General features: G+C 41.5%; 5 protein-coding genes across 10 annotated transcripts in view; 3 read left to right on the forward strand and 2 right to left on the reverse strand.

Moving 5' to 3' along the window:
- The first annotated feature begins 14 nt into the window (after positions 1-14).
- LOC109536456 lies at positions 15-908 on the forward strand. Of its 2 annotated transcripts, XM_019902694.2 has the most exons (4): positions 15-257; positions 312-461; positions 512-610; positions 662-908. In XM_019902694.2, the coding sequence occupies exons 1-4, from the start codon at positions 173-175 to the stop codon at positions 865-867; spliced, it is 540 nt and encodes a 179-aa protein (XP_019758253.2). In that variant the 5' UTR covers positions 15-172; the 3' UTR covers positions 868-908. The 2 variants fall into 2 exon arrangements, with proteins under 2 accessions (XP_019758253.2, XP_019758245.2); XM_019902686.2 differs by having other exon boundaries at positions 24-461.
- On the reverse strand, positions 908-12,996 carry LOC109536439. Of its 3 annotated transcripts, none has more exons than XM_048664140.1 (25): positions 12,749-12,995; positions 12,513-12,656; positions 8,696-8,820; positions 8,221-8,605; positions 8,001-8,168; positions 7,841-7,947; positions 7,609-7,789; positions 7,383-7,564; positions 6,499-7,333; positions 6,134-6,447; positions 5,791-6,086; positions 5,173-5,738; positions 4,889-5,122; positions 3,490-3,647; positions 3,192-3,438; positions 2,882-3,134; positions 2,647-2,830; positions 2,430-2,595; positions 2,197-2,376; positions 2,025-2,138; positions 1,731-1,966; positions 1,540-1,681; positions 1,375-1,471; positions 1,174-1,320; positions 908-1,124 (listed from the first exon to the last, which is right to left on the reverse strand). In XM_048664140.1, the coding sequence occupies exons 1-25, from the start codon at positions 12,876-12,878 to the stop codon at positions 959-961; spliced, it is 5,757 nt and encodes a 1,918-aa protein (XP_048520097.1). In that variant the 5' UTR covers positions 12,879-12,995; the 3' UTR covers positions 908-958. The 3 variants fall into 3 exon arrangements, with proteins under 3 accessions (XP_048520097.1, XP_048520091.1, XP_048520102.1); XM_048664134.1 differs by having other exon boundaries at positions 1,525-1,681; XM_048664145.1 differs by lacking the exons at positions 908-1,124; positions 1,174-1,320; positions 1,375-1,471; positions 1,540-1,681 and having other exon boundaries at positions 1,816-1,966; positions 2,021-2,138; positions 12,749-12,996.
- Positions 11,013-12,519, forward strand: LOC109544730 (RWD domain-containing protein 2A). Its single transcript, XM_019915043.2, has 5 exons — positions 11,013-11,085; positions 11,244-11,615; positions 11,774-11,951; positions 12,008-12,173; positions 12,231-12,519. The coding sequence occupies exons 2-5, from the start codon at positions 11,294-11,296 to the stop codon at positions 12,423-12,425; spliced, it is 861 nt and encodes a 286-aa protein (XP_019770602.1). The 5' UTR covers positions 11,013-11,085; positions 11,244-11,293; the 3' UTR covers positions 12,426-12,519.
- A 132-nt stretch (positions 12,997-13,128) lies between the features above and the next one.
- LOC109542485 (ESF1 homolog) lies at positions 13,129-15,481 on the forward strand. Its single transcript, XM_048664174.1, has 6 exons — positions 13,129-13,654; positions 13,721-13,954; positions 14,015-14,212; positions 14,265-14,591; positions 14,649-15,181; positions 15,234-15,481. Exons 1-6 carry the CDS (start codon positions 13,231-13,233, stop codon positions 15,450-15,452), a joined length of 1,935 nt encoding a protein of 644 aa, XP_048520131.1. The 5' UTR covers positions 13,129-13,230; the 3' UTR covers positions 15,453-15,481.
- The window catches only part of LOC109542496 (protein transport protein Sec24A), a 7,178-nt gene continuing 4,315 nt past the window's right edge, over positions 15,467-18,329 (reverse strand). For all 3 annotated transcript variants that reach the window (XM_019911751.2, XM_019911744.2, XM_019911757.2), the window contains exons 4-8: positions 17,352-17,747; positions 17,144-17,293; positions 16,972-17,092; positions 16,720-16,917; positions 15,467-16,663 (exon numbers count right to left, since the gene is read on the reverse strand). In XM_019911751.2, the coding sequence (XP_019767310.2) occupies positions 16,138-16,663; positions 16,720-16,917; positions 16,972-17,092; positions 17,144-17,293; positions 17,352-17,747 (1,391 nt within the window). In that variant the 3' untranslated portion in view covers positions 15,467-16,137. The remainder of the gene's footprint in view (positions 16,664-16,719; positions 16,918-16,971; positions 17,093-17,143; positions 17,294-17,351; positions 17,748-18,329) is intronic.

Genomic DNA, 18,329 nt, shown 5'->3' on the forward strand with positions numbered 1-18,329 from the left:
AAAATTTCCTAGTAGGAAGCAGGTCGAATAAGTGACTATTTGTGTAGGTATTCGCATGAGTTCAGGTTGGAAAGGGGTTTCCCAAGGCGTGGGAATCTTGATTTTTTCCGCATAAAATCGCCCAGGCCGAAGAAGTCGAAGGCATTCACTAGATGAAGGACTAAAGATAGAAATGAATTGTCGCATTTTATTCGCAGTTGCTAGTGTGGTGGTAACGAGTGTTAGTTGTTATGGGTATGGGCAAAGGCGCCAGTCAGGTAAGTGGACTATTTGTGGGAAAATTGGGCTTAACGTGTGCGTTTTTCCATTAGTGAACGATCATTTGGAAGCACAAGCGAACAGAGAGTTTGAAGATCCGCGTTTGGACTTCCAGATAGGACATTTTCTGCCTTCCCAAAGGCTGACTGACTATGGATTTAACCCCGAATATTCAGATGTAAATGAGAATGAAGGGAATAACGGTAATGAACGAAAGTAGCATTTAAGCAAAAAACATCTTGCGGTTTTTCAGGAAAATTTGAGATTCCCTGGGAGGACGAAGAGACTGGAGACGTTGGAGACTCTTGGAAAACCCCCTTCTGGAGGCATTTCAAAACTAATGAAATTCATGGTAGGAATGGCTATTAATTTGCTTCGCAAATTACTTCATTTTATGTTGCAGATTTCCCACATCATTGTCATCACAGCCCAGAGTTTCACCGCACTCACTCGCCAACTTTTCCTTGGCAAGACCGACCACAAGCCCTAAAACCTTCAATAATCTCTGCAACACCCACCACTGAATCAACTACGACTACTACCATGCAAAGCAAAGTGCCCAATATCGACATAAGATTAGGCGCAAGCAGTGAAAATGACGCAGAATAAGTGATTCGGAGGACTTTTTCAATGAACTGATTCCCACAAATCGTAACAAAATATATAAATAAACAAATACAAAAAAAACATTGATTTTTACTTATGTTGAAGAAAATCCTTTGGCTACAGCCTCCAGGATGGAGCCAGTTTGCCTATTTTCTTGTAGAGCCACCACAAAATGCCCGTTTCCTACGGTTCGCACTTTCGAGCTGATTGGCAACGATGAGCCTCTGAGAATTTCCCTAAAACCAGCCACTCCATCGTAGCTGAAAAAAATGGTTTTCAGCACTAATCAGCAATCGCAGTTGATTTTACCTCAAGGTGCGCAGTGGGGCTTTTCTGTCGGCTGTTTGGATTAAGAGCAGCGGCTCGAAGGAGGCTTGCGTGATGAAGTGAACCCCCTTAGGCACCGGCACTGGAATATCCTGCAGCGGTTTGAATTGATTGCTGGACAAATCCAGCCTAAAAACAAGGAATTTTTAATTATCACTAGTCTAACTGACTAAAATCGTGTACCTTCGGATGGTAACGCGGCCTGATTGGACTGTGGATTCTTGATATCCAAAGGAGAACGCCACGAAAGGCTTTCCGTTGATTGTGGCAGCTGCCAAGCCTGAAACGAGCAGTGTTTTACACCCGATAACTGGGGAAATTTCGGCTGGTTACCGTTCAAATCCACACCTTCATAAATCGTTTGGATGGGCTGGAAACCCGAAAGTTTTTTGGTGCTTTGGAAAACTTCTATGCAAGGCTCGTGGGATAAGGGATGTTGATGTCGGGCCAGAAACAAATAGACTGAGTCCAGCGCTTCGACGGCCAGAGCCTATTTAATTAGGGTTTTTGTCAACTAATCACCTAATAAAATGTGTTACCTTATAGATCCCATCCAGGTCGATTCTTTGCGCCCAGTAGAAGCTCTTCTGCGCGGCTTCATAGCAGTAAATGTCTAATCCCGGCAACGATTGGCCGATGAACGCCAGGCAAGTCTGATTGGAGGCCGGACTTTGGAAGTGCGTTAAAGACTCAGTGGAGTTTCGATGGAATTCGGCTTTAATCTTGAAGTGCGTTGCATTTGTTAGCTCCAGTAAACTTCCAGAGTAAACGTATTCTGAAATCGATCATTGCACCAATTCAGAACTTTTTAAACTTCTTCGACTGTTACCTACTGTAGTTTTGGTAGTCGTATCGGTCGGGGTGCTGTACAAAAATATAGTCTTGGTTTCCAATGGTTAGTTGCTCCATATAGATGGGTTTTGAGAGGTAAAATTCCGGGTTTTCACCTGGAAATTGTTTGGGGATGAACATGTTTGAGTCTGTGACGTGTTGAGGAGTTATCACCTATGAGAGTGAATGCCTGCGTCTGGGTCTCCCACTGGAAGGTTCGAAAGCGGTTTCTTCCATTTGTGCACGTGAAAGCAACCAGTCGGAAGATTCCATCGGCACATCGCAAGCCAAAAATCTCGTAGACATTGTCGAACTTGTTTATTTGCTTAAAGTATTTGAAAATTGTCGAATCCTCTGGAAATTAGTGCGCTTTAATCAATTTTTAGAGCGCCAACCCGAATAAATACCGTTAAGCGACTTCTGAAGGTCCCTGCCCATGTTCAGAAGCTGGTTGAATTTTCTCCTCAAACCTTCCCAGTTGTGTGTGGGTAGTGCGCTGACGTTCGAATTCAATTGGCTGAAGATTACGCTTTCTTGCAAAAAATCCTCGTCCAATACCCGCAGTCTATTTGTCTGAAACTCCCTGATCAGCCCAAACATTGAAAGCCACCCCCAAATGCTCACCTGGTTCTGCACCAGCTGTTGAAGATTGATGCCATTCACCAGCCCTTTAACTCGCACAGTTCTCAAAGTGATTGGCTGCTGATTGTCGCTGAAAAACGCCTTTTTTCCCGCGATATTCTGCGGCCTGTTCAACAGCATGATGGTGTTCTCGTTGAAGGTCTGGTTGTTCAACGTGCCCCTTAAACTGATGGTTTGCTACTTCAAGCGAGTTCCTACTGCGAAGCAAAATGCCCACCTTAAACCTTGCTTGAATGTGGCGTTGTTGAAGACCTTCTTCCCGCTGATCCTAAAAGTGCCGTTATTCATCACAGCATTATCCAGCCAGTCCAAGACATCTACGTCCTGTATTTTAACATTACGAGGCAGTTTTAAGGCTCGGATGTTGAGGTTTTGGAAAACTTTGCGCCCAGTTACGGCATTCTGAGCGTCGTAGCGCATCACATCGGTTTCCAGGTTGAGATCGTTCACAGTGAAACTTCCAGTCAAATCTGAAACCAACTGCTTCAACCATCTGGAACACTCACAGAATGTATTTATTTATTAACTATTAAAGTGCGCTTCTTCGAAGTTAGCCACCGATTCGAACACTTGGTCGGTGCTTTGCAGCAACATTGAGCTCAGAAGGTCTTCTAACAAAATGCCATTGATTGGAGCGTCGGTATTCAAACGTGTGGTCGATATGTTTGAGAACGTGACATTGGAAAATGTTAAACTGGCCGGGATTTCTTGGCTTTTGCTCTTGCTAAGGTAGTTTTGGGAGAGCAGATTTAGATTGATGTCATCCACAAATTTCTAAAACAGACAAACAGTGAGCTAAAAACTGACCGCACTGCCAAGACTCACCTCCACATAAAGGGGCTGAGTAAATGTGGCGTTCTTCATGTGAAGCGTTTCTGTAATGTTTGCGGCTCTATCAGTGAACCAGAGCGTCTTCATCAGGTTCTTTACGTTGTGGTTGTTAAAACGGAAAACCTTTGGGCCTTTAGCAAACACAACTTTCCCTGAAAAAAACACAGCGAAAATTAATATAAAAGTTAAGACTACAGACGGTCTAAAATAAGACTGGGTCACACTGTGTTGAGTTGCGCGAAAAATCATGCCATTTTTGCGTAGAAAGAATTGCTTAATCAAAACTTTGCTAAAACTGGAAAGACCTAAAAATTTTAATAAACTTTAAAAACTTTCAGACCGAGAAGCAAATTTTCAAATAATTTTTTGTAAACTTTTGCTCTCTAGTCGTTTTTCAAGGTATTCTCAATAACTGGGTAAAAAACTAAATAAAATTATTTAATTTTTGTGCAAACTTCGACGCTGAAATGGGTTTTCTAAACTTCCCTGAAAACCGATGAATGAGGCGAATTTTCTAGCAAAATTAGTTTCACCATCTTTGGCTGAAAAGATTCCATTATTGTCATCGTGTGAAAAGAAGAAAATTATCAGAAAATAATGTTTTTTGGAGTTTTTGATGAAAAACTTTTAGTTTTGTGATCAGTTTTTTAGAAAACGTTAATGATTTTCGAGATCTTCAGATCGTCAGTATTTTTAAGTGAAACTCTACAAAATAGAGCGTTTTTGAGTTGAAAGTAAAATAAAAAAAAGCAGTCAAAATTAAAGAACCACATATTTTTTAACAAACTACAGTGTTCAGAGGAATGGAGATGACGAGTTTTTCAAATAATTTATTAGAAACTTTCGCTTATACTCTTCATTTTTTGATAGAAACTTATTTCATTTTTGCCCAAAAATGAAATTGATTTCATAATTTTTAACTATAGAAATTATAGAAAAATGAACGTTGGGAACAAAGAGTAACTTCGCTAAAACTGGAAAATTCTGAAATTTTGAAGAAACTCAAAAAATATCATTAATAAATGGCCCTTAAAATCAATCTAAAAACAACTAAAAAAAGATCGTCAACGTTTTCCCAGCAACGGAACTGCGCGAGTTACTGCGCCGGTATATTGGGTTGGCGCACCATGCCATTTGCGCAACACTGCGCCAATTCCTAAAAATTCACTGAGTTACCCAGACCTAGTTTAAAACATTCCAAAAACCAATTTTAAGCATTAGTGGCTTAGGAATCACCTTGCTGTTTTCGTTCATCAGAAAAATGCATTTTTGCTCATTAACAAACTGGGAACAAGCATTATTCCCAAACGAAAGCAAACGGTCTTAAACGTTTCAAAACAGGCCAATATGAAACTGAGAGAGTGAATTTTCAAATCACACCAGTTTTCCTTACCAAATATTTTCAGAGACTTTTCCCTTTGCTGAGAAAACGTGCAGAATTTGCGCAAATCCACCCCGTTAGCAGTACCATGAAGGAACAGCGTCCCATTAACAACCAATGTGTCGTTGAAAACTATGTCTGCAATTTCCACCATGCGGCTCCCGTTTTGAAGCACAATAAAATCCAAATCCAGGTTCTCAACACTGCCATTCAGCCGCAAAGTGTCCCCCACTGTGACGGTTTCCTCTGGAAAAAATCCGGTTCTAAAGTAAATCGAGATTGTCAATTGCTCTCACCAAAAACCCCTGAATGGAAGACGTGATCTTCGTCGATTTTTACAGTATCCTGTTCAATTGCGGTCAAGTTTTGGCCGTTTATTGAATTGTCCGCGACGAAAACTTCGCCAAGCACCACAAGCTCCTTAAATTTTACATCCGAGGGAATCAGAACGGTTTCTTCCGGATTGGAGTCTAAATGCATCAATCCGTCGAAATCCGCTCGCGTTAGATCATTGAGACGTCCTTTGAACTGCACGCGGCGAATGCTGATGTTGTTGAACAGATCCAAGTCAGTCTTCAAGGTGATTTCACCTCCACTGGTAACAGTCCGCAATAGCTTCGAAATATTGGAATGTTCAGGAATCTCCAAGTCCTGCACGTGCAAGTCTTTAAAATGCTTTTCCCCAAACACCCGGTATTTGGTGTTTTTTTCGACCATATTCCCCAGCACATCTTGAAGGCGGTTTGAGTTGACCAACCCTTGCAGTGTGAATTCGCTTGTGTTTACGCGGGCCTCCAAATCGCCTTTAATTCGCAGGCTTGTACGACTCCCTTCCGGGAGTTGGGTTTTATTTGCCAAAACCCTAAAAACACGATTTAAATAACAAACCTTGAGAACACTTGGAATCAATCTACCCTTTGTTGGCGACTAAAGATTCCACTGTCCAAAAACCGCCAATTTCCTGATCTCCTTCTACCCTTAACGTGTGATTCTCCAAGGCTCCAACATCGATGTTGTTCATGTTCGCCACATTTACTGGTCCCTTTAAATGGATGTCGCCCCAAAACTGCTTGTGGCCTGTAAGGACTTGTGGGGATGCAGAAGAGCCCAAAATCCACTTATTCGGATCCAAAGAATTGATTTTATCCACCCGAATACTCTCGACCTTTAGCGGCTGAGTGAAAGTTAGATGAACCGGCATTTCCACGTCCTGAAAGGAATCTTGTTAAAAAATCACTACAGACTTTGGGGGGTTACCGTAAGCTTAATTCCGTTGGCCAAAACCTCCCCCATACTTCCACTGGAATTAGCTGGCTTTAAGTCGCGCACTTTTAGCCGTTTGCTCAACTTCACGCTTCCATTAATCCGCAAATCGTTTAGTATTTCACAGGGCGATTCGTCGATTATTAGAGGAGAATAACGCCGCTTAAGAGTGAGATTTGTGAAGGATTTCCTCGCAGGAATTTCCTGTTGTTCAGGCGAGTCAATTAGCAGAACATCCAGCAGTCCATTGCATTTGACCGCAATGTTGTTTAAAGACTGGCCAGCATCCAGCCGGTTGGTGCGGAGGTCTGAAAAAATAAATTAAAACTCATCAACTTATTCACCCCCAAAAAATCTACCCTTGGTAAAAGTGACGTCTTGATGAACATGGTACTGGCCAGCATTAATCGGGACCAGGTTCTGCGGAATCAATTTTCCTGACAGCTCTTTTATCTGAAGTTCTTCCACTTCAAGCGAGTTAAATGAAAGTGGCGTTTCCCAAAATTGATTGCCTGATTTCCTCAGGCCCCGCTTTGCTAAGCTCTTTATATCCACGTTGTTCAACAACCCTCCAATGCTCAGGTGTTTCACCTTCAGAGCCCCAATGTTGAAAATTTCTTCACCATTATCAGAGAGAGAATCCAAAGCGAAACAGTTCAAGTTGTTGCTGGTTAATTCGTTGACTCGCAGCTCATCCACTGAAAGATTCTCTGAAAAGTCCTGATCGCCCTCTTTGAGCAGCAGATTTTTTTCAGTAATCTCCACATCGTTTATCGTGTGATTTCCTATGAGTAATCCGCTTTGAAACGCCACGGGACCTTGAACAGTGAACTCTTCCAACATCAAGTCCTTCCTTAAAGACACATATTCTTCCAGAGGTGAGCCATTCAAAGTGCTAAGGCTTAAGCTATTCTCCGTCACTACCACCGTGAAATTCATACTGTTATTCACGCTGAAGCCTTCAGCAATGTCAAGGACTTTATCGAGCACATCATCAACCTCAAGCGCGTTAACAGCAGCAACTTGCAGCCCATTCACTTGGGTGTCGTTGTTAAAAATGAGCGTGTCAGCTTCAAGAACATCAGCATTCACGATCAAGTCCTTAAGAGTTTCTTCGATGCCATCGAGAACCAGGCTTGCCTTGGAAAGGGCTGCCGCCATCTGACGCTTCGGGTCTTCATCCTCGAAAAATTCCTGAAAAACCCCCTTCACTTGCAATCAATTGCACTGAACTGAAGTTTACCTCATTTAAATCTCCTCTCAATCTTGCAGCCAACATCGGAGGTTCCAAGCTGTTAGAAAGCTCTTGAAGCTTGTTTGTGCACCAGGATAATAATTCGGATGATTCGTCCTCCAAGGTGGAATATTGAGTGAAATTCACCGAGTACAAACTGATCGATTGCGAGCAATATTGGCAGGCTAAAACTGGAAAACTTTTCGTTTTTTAGTTGATTCATCTGGCAACTTACCCAGCAATTCCTGCCCAAAAAAATCAAAAGTATGCAGAGCTTTGATGTTTTGGAAGTTCAAGTCTGCAACCTCCTCATTGTCTGCTATTAGGCGGCTTTCAAAAAAGTACCATCCATCAAACTGGAAGCCCTGGAGGCCTTCAGGAGTGACCGCTATTAGAGCCGAATTTTCCTCCAAATCCTTAAAGGGAAATGCGTTTGGATTCTGTTCAACTAGATGCGTGCTATTTACTTGAACGGGTTGCCACTCCACTGCGTTGGTCGCGATACTTTGAAACGGCACGAAATAGTCCTGGTCGTATTTGTAGATTACCGAAATGCCGTTTTCCTTTGAGGGGCCTATGGAAATAGGGTCAGCTTAAAGGTGAGCAGATGAGCCATTTTTCCATTACCTGGAGCATTGACTACTTGGCTCACGATTAAGAAGTGATGGTAAGTGTTGTGGAGCTTGCAAGTGAAGTATTTGATGTCCGTACAAGCTTTTGTTAGCAGCCTTTGATAGGGCTTGAACTTCCCAGAATGAACATCGAATTTCAGTATTTCCGAAAAAGTCTTCTCGCCTAAGTCACCGCTATTTACACTTAGAACTCTCTGGACCATCTATCTACTCACCCTCAACTACTTCTTCATTTACTGCGGCCAGATAATCGGAGTCGTGAAAACTGAAATGGACAGTCTTTTTTACGTGGCTCAACTGAATTTCCTGAAGACGATCGAAATGCCTGCCCAACCATCGGAAAACGGTTATTCTTCCGGTTCTATCGGTTGCGGATAAATACACGGATTCTCCTTGTTTCCATAGGGCAACGTGTTTAGATGCTGGCGCTTCCACGTGCTGAATTTTCTCCAATTTTCCCTGTTCCAAATTGAATTGGAATATCGTGATAAAATCACCAGTGCCTACGACTATTAAAGCCCCACCATCTTCTGTAGAGGCCACAACTAGATTGGTGTTGTATTCCATAGGGCTATGGTGGATGTCTTTAAAGGATCCGTTCTGTAAAATTTGGTGAAATTACCTCAAATAAACCGTTAAAGACAATAGCAGATAAAATAGCAAAAGAAATTTTGTTTGTGAATTACTTACTAAATATCTATATAAAACGATGCTGTTCCCATTTTCCAGGGAGGCTGCCAAAGTGCTGTTGAGGCTCTGGAACAGTCTAAAGTCGTCGGCGTCCTTAATGGGAACGACTTTTTCCGTTTTAATGACTGAAATCCCATAAAAATTGGATGAGAACGTTCAAAATATGATACTGGTTTCTCTAATTTTGAAAAACTTTTACTTATCTGAGTGAGTGTAAAAAGGTCGCCCAATGCGTGCTGCGTTTCATGTGGTTTCTTTTCTTATTTCATCCTAATCGTTCCTAAAACTAGAAAATCTACCTTGTTTCGCCAGAAAATATCCAAATAACTGCAGCTTTAGTTTTCTAAAATTCCTTTGTTTTCAACGCTTTGGATAGAGTTTCTAGTTTTTAAGCAAATGCGAAAATGCAGAATTACTGCGACTCTTCAGAACGGCTTTTATTCGTTGGTTTGTAATTAGAAAACCGGTCGAGCTACAAAGCTCTAGTTTTTAGCGCGCGATAGACAGTTAAACTGTGCACTTTTTTGTACTAAACATATACTTAATATATACATATATAGATATAGAGTGAAATTGCGTACATTTTTGTGTTTAAAACATCATTCTAGAAAAGTTTCCAGTTTTCACGCAAAATGCGAAAATGCAAGATTAATGCGAGTTTTCCGAGCCGCTCTTATTCGTGGGCGGGCATTAAGAGAATCGGTTGAGCTGCAAAGGTCTGGTTTTCAGTGTGCATAGAGCGTTAAATTGGGGACTTTTTGGTGCCAAGCATCATTATAGAAAAGTTTCTAGTTTTCACGCAAAATACGAAAATTCAAAATTAATGCGAGTTTTCCGAGCCGCTCTTGTTCGTGTGTTCGCATTAAGAAAATCGGTTGAACTACAAAACTATAGTTTTCACTGCGCGATAGAGAGTTTAATTGCGTATTTTTTTGTACCAAACATGATTCTAGAAAAGTATCTACTTTGCACGCAAAATGCGAAAATTCAAGATTAATGCGAGTTTTCCGAGCCGCTGTTATTCGTGGGCTCGCATTAAGAGAATCGATTGAACTATAAAACTCTAGTTTTCACTGTGCGATAGAGAGTAAAATGGCGTTTGGAAATGTTTGTAGTTTTCACGCACAATTTATTCGCCATTCCATACAGATAATAATGAACAATAGAGAAAATATGTTAAGTTCACAAATAACCAAACTGATCGTGTTTATACATACGAGAAACATTCACATCTGGCTTTTAAAAAAAAAAACATGAGAATTGCGGTGGAACATAAGGAAAAAACCAAGCCAAGCCTGTAAAGCAGATATGAATTTTAATAAAACAACACACCAGCAAACAGGTTGAGATCAAGATACAGAATAACGACTATAAATGATAGTCTGCATATGAGTAACATTTTTGAACTTTTGCCAGTCATAAAATAGTAGTACAGAGTGACCAGACGATTTTTTTTTTGATGAAAACGTAGCAAACCAATAAACAACATCCAGAATCCAGAATCCATGCAGTTAAATTGCGTACTTTTTTGTAGCAAAAATCATTATCGAAAAGTTTCTATTTTTTACGCAAAATGCGAAAACTGAACATTAATGCGAGTTTTCCGAGCCGCTCTTATTCGTGGGCTCGTATTAAGAGAACCGGTTGAGCTACAAAGGCCTAGTTTTCAGTGTGCCAAAGAGAGTTAATTTGCGGACTTTTTTGTACCACATCACTTTTAAAAGTTTCTACTTTTCACGCAAAATGCAAAGATTAATGCGAGTTTTCCGAGCTGCTCTTTTTCGTGGGCTCGTAGTAAGAGAAGCGGTTGAGTTAAAAAGGTCTAGTTTTCAGCGCCCCATAGAGAGTTACATTGCAGACTTTTTTGTACCAAACATTATTCTAGAAAAGTATCTAGTTTTCAAGCAAAATGCGAAAATTCAATATTAATGCGAGTTTTCCGAGCCGCTCTTCTTCGTTGGCTCTCATTAAGGGAACCGGTTGAGCTACAAAACCCTAGTTTTCACTGTGCGATAGAGAGTAAAATTGCGTACTTTTCCGTACCAAACATCATTTTAGAACTATTTCTAATTTTCCCGCAAATTGCCAAAATTCGACATTAATGCGGGATTTAAAAATCGCTCTTCGCCCTCGCCGCATATTTAGAAAACCGGTTGAGGTGCAAAGCTTTAGTTGCCATGGTCAGACAGAGCATTAAAATGCACACGTTGTCGTATAAAAAATAATTTTATAAATATTTCTAGTTTTCACGCAAAATTCATTCGCCATTCCATACAGATAATGATGAACAATAGAGAAAATAGGTTACATTCACAGATACCAAGCTGATCGGGTTTATATTTACATGTCAGCAACATTCACATCGGCATCTGGCCTTTTTAAAATCCAAGGTGAGAATTCCAGTAGAGCATAAGAAAAAAAATCAAGCCAAGCCTGTAAGCAGATATGAATTTTAATAAAACAACACCAGAAAACAGGTTGAGATTAAGATACAGAATAACGACTATAAGTGACTGCATATGAGATAACATTTCTGAACTTTTGCCAGTCATAAAATAGTACTACAGAGTGACTAGACGATTTTCTTTGATCAAAACGATGGAGGAACCAGTAAACAACATCAAGCAAAATCTGCAGATACAGTTGGACGAGCTGGAGAGCTTGGAGTCGATGTTCTGCAACCCGGGAGAGATAAAGGTGGAAGACATCGGGGTGTTTCATGACATAAAAGACTTTGTTGGGGGGCGCACGCCCTCTGTGCCCCCTTGTCTGGGCTTCACAGTCAACCTCGTGTTAGAACAGAACAAGTTCGAATTGGGCGTGAATTTGCCACAGGAATACCCATTTGTTGAGCCGGGAGTGTTTGTGAGAAACCACAAATTAAATAAGGCCCAACATGTACTTTTGAACAAGAAAATTGGTAAGCCTTTGCTGCATTTTATAAAGTTTTCCTATTGCCGCATCATCCCTCTTTACAGACCACTAGACTGGTTGAATAATCCCGAAAAACACAAGTCATTGATCAATTCCCACTCTAGATAAGATTCGTTTTAATACTTTTATGATTGATTGTTTCAGAACAGTTTTTGGCCGACTTGCCCCGAGGCGAACCGTGTATATTCACAGCAATCTCTTGGCTACAAGATCACGCTCTAGATTACATTGAACAGAAGGAAGCAGTAATCGAAACAACAGACCACTGTTCAGAGGATGCGGAGCTTGTTAGATTTTGGATCTATTCCCATCACATTTACAGGTAGAGTATCTTTATTATCTCTACAGTTTTTTTTTCAATAATGCTTTTCTCTGCAGCAAAACCAAGCGCAAAGCCCTAATAGATCTCGCAGATGAACTGAAATTGTCCGGCTTTGTAATGCCAGGGAAACCTGGTATAATTTGCGTGGAAGGAACGTCCAGAGACGTGAACGAATTTTGGCAGGCAGTGAAAAACATGAACTGGAAGAAAATCTTTTGCAAGGTCTGTTCGCTGAATCAATGCAGAGTCGCGTTAACTTCAATCTAAATGTCGTTGCAGATTACGGAAAGTAACAAAGAAGACTCAAAGGGTGGGACTTTTTTGAGATTTAAGGACTTCCTTGAGCTGGTGTTTGAGAATCATGGCCCCAAGTTCAACCACATGGATATGGGAGAGTTTTATCGCTACCTGGAGGCACACGAAGTGGCCAATATTTTTAAGGAAATATTCGGCGTGGATGCCAAAAGCGCCTAGTGAACCTAGTTTATGTACGTTTACAACTGTGACGATCTCAATCATCCCATGACCAGAATTTTTATTGTCCCTAAATAAATTCCTTACTTATTGAGTTGGTCTTTGGGTCCACATCCAAACTTCTCTTCGTTCTGCTTGATACCGCACGCTGCCTTTGCCCCACTAAACGCACAAGACTGTCGTACTTTGCCGAGATGAATCTCCTGGACTCTTCTGACAAAGTTTCTTCTTCTAAAATAAGATTTGAGGCTGCTTGATTGAGGACACCAGTGTATTTGAGTTTTCAACATTTTACCCCTTTAAATAGAACCAAATGCGTTTACCTACAAGCACAGGGTTCACTCTGAGTCCCTCTGTTAGCAGATAATTAAGCGCTCCAGACTCATGGTCTAAGTCTAATTCAGAATACACCCCGATAGCCAAAAGGGCCAACAACACTGTCCGCACCAACATATTGAATGGGACTTGGGATTTAAGGCAAAGATTCGCATGGATTTCGCTTTTTTCGGCGAGCAAAACTATTTGAATAATTCGAATTTTTTGCGTTTGTTTGACTTTTTTGAAAACCCTGTCTAGAGGAATTGGGGAAATTATCGGCGATCATGCGGTTTCTCTTTCCAATTTATGTGTGCAAGTGCAACACTAAGTGAACGCTTGTCCATCACCAGCTAGCTTCACTTGCAATTAGGCTCACAATGGCAAGAATCGAATGGTGTATAACCCCAAACTATTGTATAACCTAACAATTTTCCCATATTTTCCAGAACACATCTTCATTTGAGAGTCTGTGTTTGAGAGCCCCAAAATGGACGATAAACGGTTTCTGCACGTGAAAAAGGACCCAAAGTTCCGGAAAGTGCCCAAGTCCGAAAGCAAAGTGAAAATCGATGGCCGCTTCCAGTCTATGTTTACAGACAAGCAGTTTCAATCGAACTACACCAGTGATAAAAGGGGGCGACCCGTGAAACTGCGTTCGAAAGAGGACCTGAAACGGTTCTATGAAGTGAGCTCTGAAGAAGAATCGGCGAGTGAAAGTGACAGTGAGGCGCCAGAGCCTGGGAAGCACGTGAGAGCTAGAAGCTCTGCAAGTAGTGAAGATGAGGCCCCACAGCCGAACAAATTGGATGTTAAGGACAAGAAACTGCCAGTGGATGTTAAGGAAAAGCTGCGCGACTTGCAAGTGGATTATGCTCGAGGAGAGAAGTGCCTCTATTCAGACAGTTCTTCAGGTTGGGCCACACTAAAAGCTTCTGCTTGACACAACTCCAAACCTGACACTTCTTTTTGTATTACAGACGATGAAGAAACCGATCAGGAAGTCTCAGATTCAGAAGATATTGACCACAAATGGGGCGAACTGGATGCAGATGCTGGAACCACTGAGGAAGCAACGCATAGACTAGCAGCCTGCAATTTGGATTGGGACCGAATCAGGGCCATTGATCTAATGGTTTTGTTCAACTCTTTTCTGCCACCATCAGGCGCCATTAAATCCGTGGTTATTTACCCGTCCGAATATGGAAAGCAACGTAAGTAACCCGTTTTCTGTCCCCTTAGAGGTTTCTTCTTTAAACCCAATCATCCCTTAGGGCTGAAGGAAGAGGAGGTGAAAGGGCCCATTGAACTAGTGGATGCTGATCCTCACCCGGAGCCTGAAGAGGATGAGAATGAAGAAGGCTCCAAGTATCACATGGAAAAATTGAGACAGTACCAGCTCAACCGCCTGAAGTACTACTATGCAGTTATTACGGTCAATAATGCCAGTTCCGCCAATAAGATTTACACAGGTAAATAATTGCAAATTATTTTTAACGGTTTTTACACCTTCAAACGTTTCAGAATGCGATGGCATGGAGTATGAATCGAGCGCTACCAAGATCGATCTCCGATTCATACCAGACGAGATGACTTTCGATGACGAGCCTAAAGATTCCTGCGATCAATTGCCAACGAAATATCAACCAAGATTCTTCACTACCACGGCGCTGCAACAAGCCAAAGTGGAACTCACTTGGGACGAAACGAACCCCGACCGATTGGAGATTAGCGAGAAAATCAACAGCGGAAAACTCGACGATATTTCGGAAAAGGAGCTTGAAAACTACCTGGCAGCCAGCAGTGATGAAGATGAATCAAGCGATGAATCTGAAGAAGATTCTCAACAAGGTAAACCAGATGGTTTTACCTGTGAATTTTTTAGCTTTTAATTGCAATGTTTTACAGGCAGTTCGATTGATAAATACAAGGCGCTGCTGGAGGGTATCCAGGACAAGGAACAGGAAAAAAAAAACAAGGACTTTGAAATGGAAATCTCTTGGGGCGTGAGCTTGAAGAAGAAAACCGATAAACTAATCAAAGAGAAGCAGATTAGTAAGGAGGATAAAACGCCGTTCCAGAAATATTTGGACAAAAAGAAGGAGAAGCGAAAGGAGCGGAAGAAAAAGGCGAAAGCGGAGCAGTCTGAGGACAGCGACATGCCATCCGATATCGACATGAATGACCCCTACTTTGCGGAAGAGTTCAACAATCCGGAATTCAAAACGACGAAGAAACTGAACAAGAAAAACCGGAAACAAGCTGTTGATGAAGACGACAAACAAAAACAGGCAGAATTGGATTTAATTTTGATGAGCGACGGCGATGATGCTGAGGAAAAGAAGCACTTCAATTTCAACCGAATGCTTGACAAAGGAAAGAACAAGAAGAAAAAGGGCAAAAAACGCAATGAAGAGCAACAGAACGAGGACGATTTTAAAGTAAGCATCTTTCGAATTTACCAAAATAAAGCTGTAATAATTTTTATCCCAGGTTAACCTTGAGGACAAAAGGTTTTCGGCTCGCTTCACCAGTTATCACTATAACGTGGATCCTTCCGATCCACGTTTTAAGCAAATCAAAAGGAAAAACGACATTTGCACCAGCAACGAGGCGAAGAAAGCAAAATCCGCACCAGGACAGAAAAACGTCGAATTAAACTCGCTGATTAAGAACGTGAAACGTAAAACGCAGGCGTTTAGAAGTAAGTGAATAATAAAATAAAATTTTGTTAAGAGTTATATTTTCTCCAAAGCAATTTGCTCCCATTGGTCTCAATCCCCTCAAAATTATTGCTACTTTTTTCGTTTCCTGCGCATTCAGGAAAACATATCACAATACCGGCCTGTCCCAAAACTATTATATATTCATTACAAACTGGCTATTCAAAGGCCCGACCCAAATATAAAATACATGTATTTTCACTGAACAGTCCTTTGATACTTCATAATATGATTAGCTGGCGGCGAGAACTGTGAATGTTTAAGGTAAAATATCCAGGACACAAAAGTACTAAACGGTATCGTCACGTTAACATTTTAAAGTGGGCACCAACAATTTATTCATATGTTCATTCAAACTACCGACGATTTGGCAAACCAAAAAAAACTTGCTGGTGTGAGTTGACAATTTTGGTTTTCAATTGGCATCGGAGTGAATTTCGAATTTATTCCTAGTGGAAACAATGACTAGAACAGCAGCTGCCGAATCGCGGAATTTCAATCAAGCAAATTGTTGGTTCTTCACACTTCACTTTAATCCCTCGCCGTTACTCAAAATTGCACACTAAATATTCATTTTCCATTAACACTAATCGTAGCTTCAGTTCGAGTTATAATCGCCACAGCAGTTTTAATTGTCAAACCCTAGATTACTGTTCACTTTTCAATGCCTACGGCTATTTCACTTGTGTTTTCAAATGCTGCAAAAACTCGTGGTAAGATAATGAATTTTCCAGCCTATCTTCGATGAGTTTTTCCAGGAAAACGCCCCTACTCGGGCTGTTTTCCCTCAGAACTTGCAGCGTTACAGCATAAGGCTTCGCGTCATTCAAATAGGTGATAAACTGGAGTAGCCGCTTATTTGGCACGTTGTCCAACACGGGAATTTCCACCATGGTTTCACTGATGCTGCTGTAATCAGGCACGCCCAGAGCCTGGTTAAGGAAGTCTTTGGACACATTAGGGCCCACAAGAATGATCATTTGGTCGCCGCAATCCATCAAAAAAGCGCCTTTGTTTTCCAAACATCTTGCGCTCAGCTGCAGGCGAGGCGGCAGCGGCACCGACTCCTCTTCGCTGTTCATCACAACCTCTTGCAGCTCCAAGTTGTGCACCGGGTACAGGTCGGGGTAGATTTGCTGAATTAGGAGAGGCAGAGGCTTCGCCTTCATGTCTATCATTGCTTTAACTCGGTCATCTAATCTGCGAGCGGATGAAACAGCGTTAGTCAACAATGGGGAGTATTCCAAAGCACGTACCTGGTAGAAATTCCTATTCTAAAAGCGGGGTGCTTTAAAATCGCCGCGATGTATAACGGGAGCAGCTTAAGGCATTCGGGTGCTAACAGTCCAGATCCAGCAGTTCCTATGTTAAGGGATAATTTGTAGGCGCTCAAAACATCCACTACAGCATTGATAAATGCTTCCCGGGCATCGGAGAGGGACGCTTGAGTCGACCTGGAAATTGCCAGTTTTAGATTTGCCAGGCGGATGATTTAGAAAAGGTTTTACCTGTCCACAGCCATTTTGCCCAACAAACCAATGATACATTGCTGGTCAGCCGAATGGATCACGTCGTGTAATGTATTGGCAATGGGCAAACACAACGTATGCACGCGGATTCGACGTTCACCTAAAAAATGGTTGTGGCATTTATGCGTCTAACAAGGGGTGCGAAAGCTACCTTTACTAGTCGTGTAAAGCAGCGCCGCTTGGAAGCAAACGCTTTGATAGTCCGTCAGGCTTTCGTCAATGGACACTTGCATTCCAAAGCCTGCGTCTGGGTTAATGTTGGGCAGCGAGAGCAAGTCGGTAGAGCGGACGAACAGATTGCCTGCAAATCACCAAACGTGATACTTTAAGCAGGCTTTTTCAGCACAGCTAAAACCCACCATGGAAAGTGTGCATCGCCAATCCTCGAGTGCATCGAACTCGCATTACAGCCTCAAAGCCGATTTTCCTTGTCAGATATCGCCTCAGCTCGCGCTGGAACATGTCGACGACCAGAGGCCGATTTAACTTGAACAGTGGGAAATGATGAACCGAACCACCGCTAAATCTGCTAATTCCCGATATAGTGGCCAAATCCACATACTGCGAATTCACGACAAATAAATCAACAGCTATCTGCTGGCCCGAACATTCCAAAGCCAGCCGCTTATAGAAATCATTCACAGGATTCAGCAGTAGGGCTTCGGCAGTTGATCGCTGGTTTGGGTCTTCTCTGGATGTAACTGCTCCGGGGCCCACATTCGGAAGCGCCGCTTGGAAGGCTGTTACTCGACCACCTGAAAGGAAACATCCTGATTATCCCCCGTTTTCACACCAGAAAAAAAACAAGGATTTTTTCTAAAAAGGCTCGCGGCATGGATCGGTTTGTCTTGAATTTTTACGCTGTTAGGGTCGAGTGGGGTAAAAGTAAACGATTTTGACAAATACATTTTTCTTGCAAATTTTCATCACTTAAAAATAGATCATATATCATAATTGATAAAGTTACTACATTGTAGTGAGTTGAAATAAAAGAAACAAAAATTCAATTTTGGAACATAAATGTTTAAAAGTTGTTAATGTTTACATTTACCCAACAACTTCGGGGTAATCGGAAACATCAAACACTTCAACTATATATTGTAAAATAAAAGTGACGAGGTTAATTTGGTATTTTGTTTAATTGTATATACTTTCCTGACTGTGTTTCAATTCCAAATCAAAATTAATTCCTGGGTTTCAGTCATTTTTTGTCTTTATTAATCAATTAAAATACGTTTTGGTGTATTTTTCCACCATCATCAGTTTTTCTAAAATAACATAGTTAAAAAAATGTCATTAATTTAAAAAACAATCACAGTTCGTCAACAGCCTCATCA

This window comes from Dendroctonus ponderosae, unplaced genomic scaffold (assembly GCF_020466585.1).
Source record: "Dendroctonus ponderosae isolate FM_Combo_2020 unplaced genomic scaffold, Dpon_F_20191213v2 Dpon_F_20191213_1, whole genome shotgun sequence".
NCBI classification, from domain to species: domain Eukaryota; kingdom Metazoa; phylum Arthropoda; class Insecta; order Coleoptera; family Curculionidae; genus Dendroctonus; species Dendroctonus ponderosae.

Bases quoted from the DNA above. Each gene is read 5' to 3' on its own strand.
- LOC109536456 (XM_019902686.2), top strand. From the start codon at position 173: ATGAATTGTCGCATTTTATTCGCAGTTGCTAGTGTGGTGGTAACGAGT. The intron at 462-511 runs GTAATGAACGAA...GCGGTTTTTCAG, and splicing joins TGAGAATGAAGGGAATAACG to GAAAATTTGAGATTCCCTGG. The intron at 611-661 runs GTAGGAATGGCT...TTTATGTTGCAG, and splicing joins CAAAACTAATGAAATTCATG to ATTTCCCACATCATTGTCAT.
- LOC109536439 (XM_048664134.1), bottom strand. From the start codon at position 12,878: ATGTTGGTGCGGACAGTGTTGTTGGCCCTTTTGGCTATCGGGGTGTAT. The intron at 5,739-5,790 runs GTAGATTGATTC...TCGTGTTTTTAG, and splicing joins TCTTTAGTCGCCAACAAAGG to GGTTTTGGCAAATAAAACCC. The intron at 2,596-2,646 runs GTGAGCATTTGG...AGGGAGTTTCAG, and splicing joins AACAGCTGGTGCAGAACCAG to ACAAATAGACTGCGGGTATT.
- LOC109544730 (XM_019915043.2), top strand. From the start codon at position 11,294: ATGGAGGAACCAGTAAACAACATCAAGCAAAATCTGCAGATACAGTTG. The intron at 11,616-11,773 runs GTAAGCCTTTGC...TGATTGTTTCAG, and splicing joins ACTTTTGAACAAGAAAATTG to AACAGTTTTTGGCCGACTTG. The intron at 11,952-12,007 runs GTAGAGTATCTT...TTTTCTCTGCAG, and splicing joins TATTCCCATCACATTTACAG to CAAAACCAAGCGCAAAGCCC.
- LOC109542485 (XM_048664174.1), top strand. From the start codon at position 13,231: ATGGACGATAAACGGTTTCTGCACGTGAAAAAGGACCCAAAGTTCCGG. The intron at 14,213-14,264 runs GTAAATAATTGC...CAAACGTTTCAG, and splicing joins CGCCAATAAGATTTACACAG to AATGCGATGGCATGGAGTAT. The intron at 15,182-15,233 runs GTAAGCATCTTT...TTTTTATCCCAG, and splicing joins AGAACGAGGACGATTTTAAA to GTTAACCTTGAGGACAAAAG.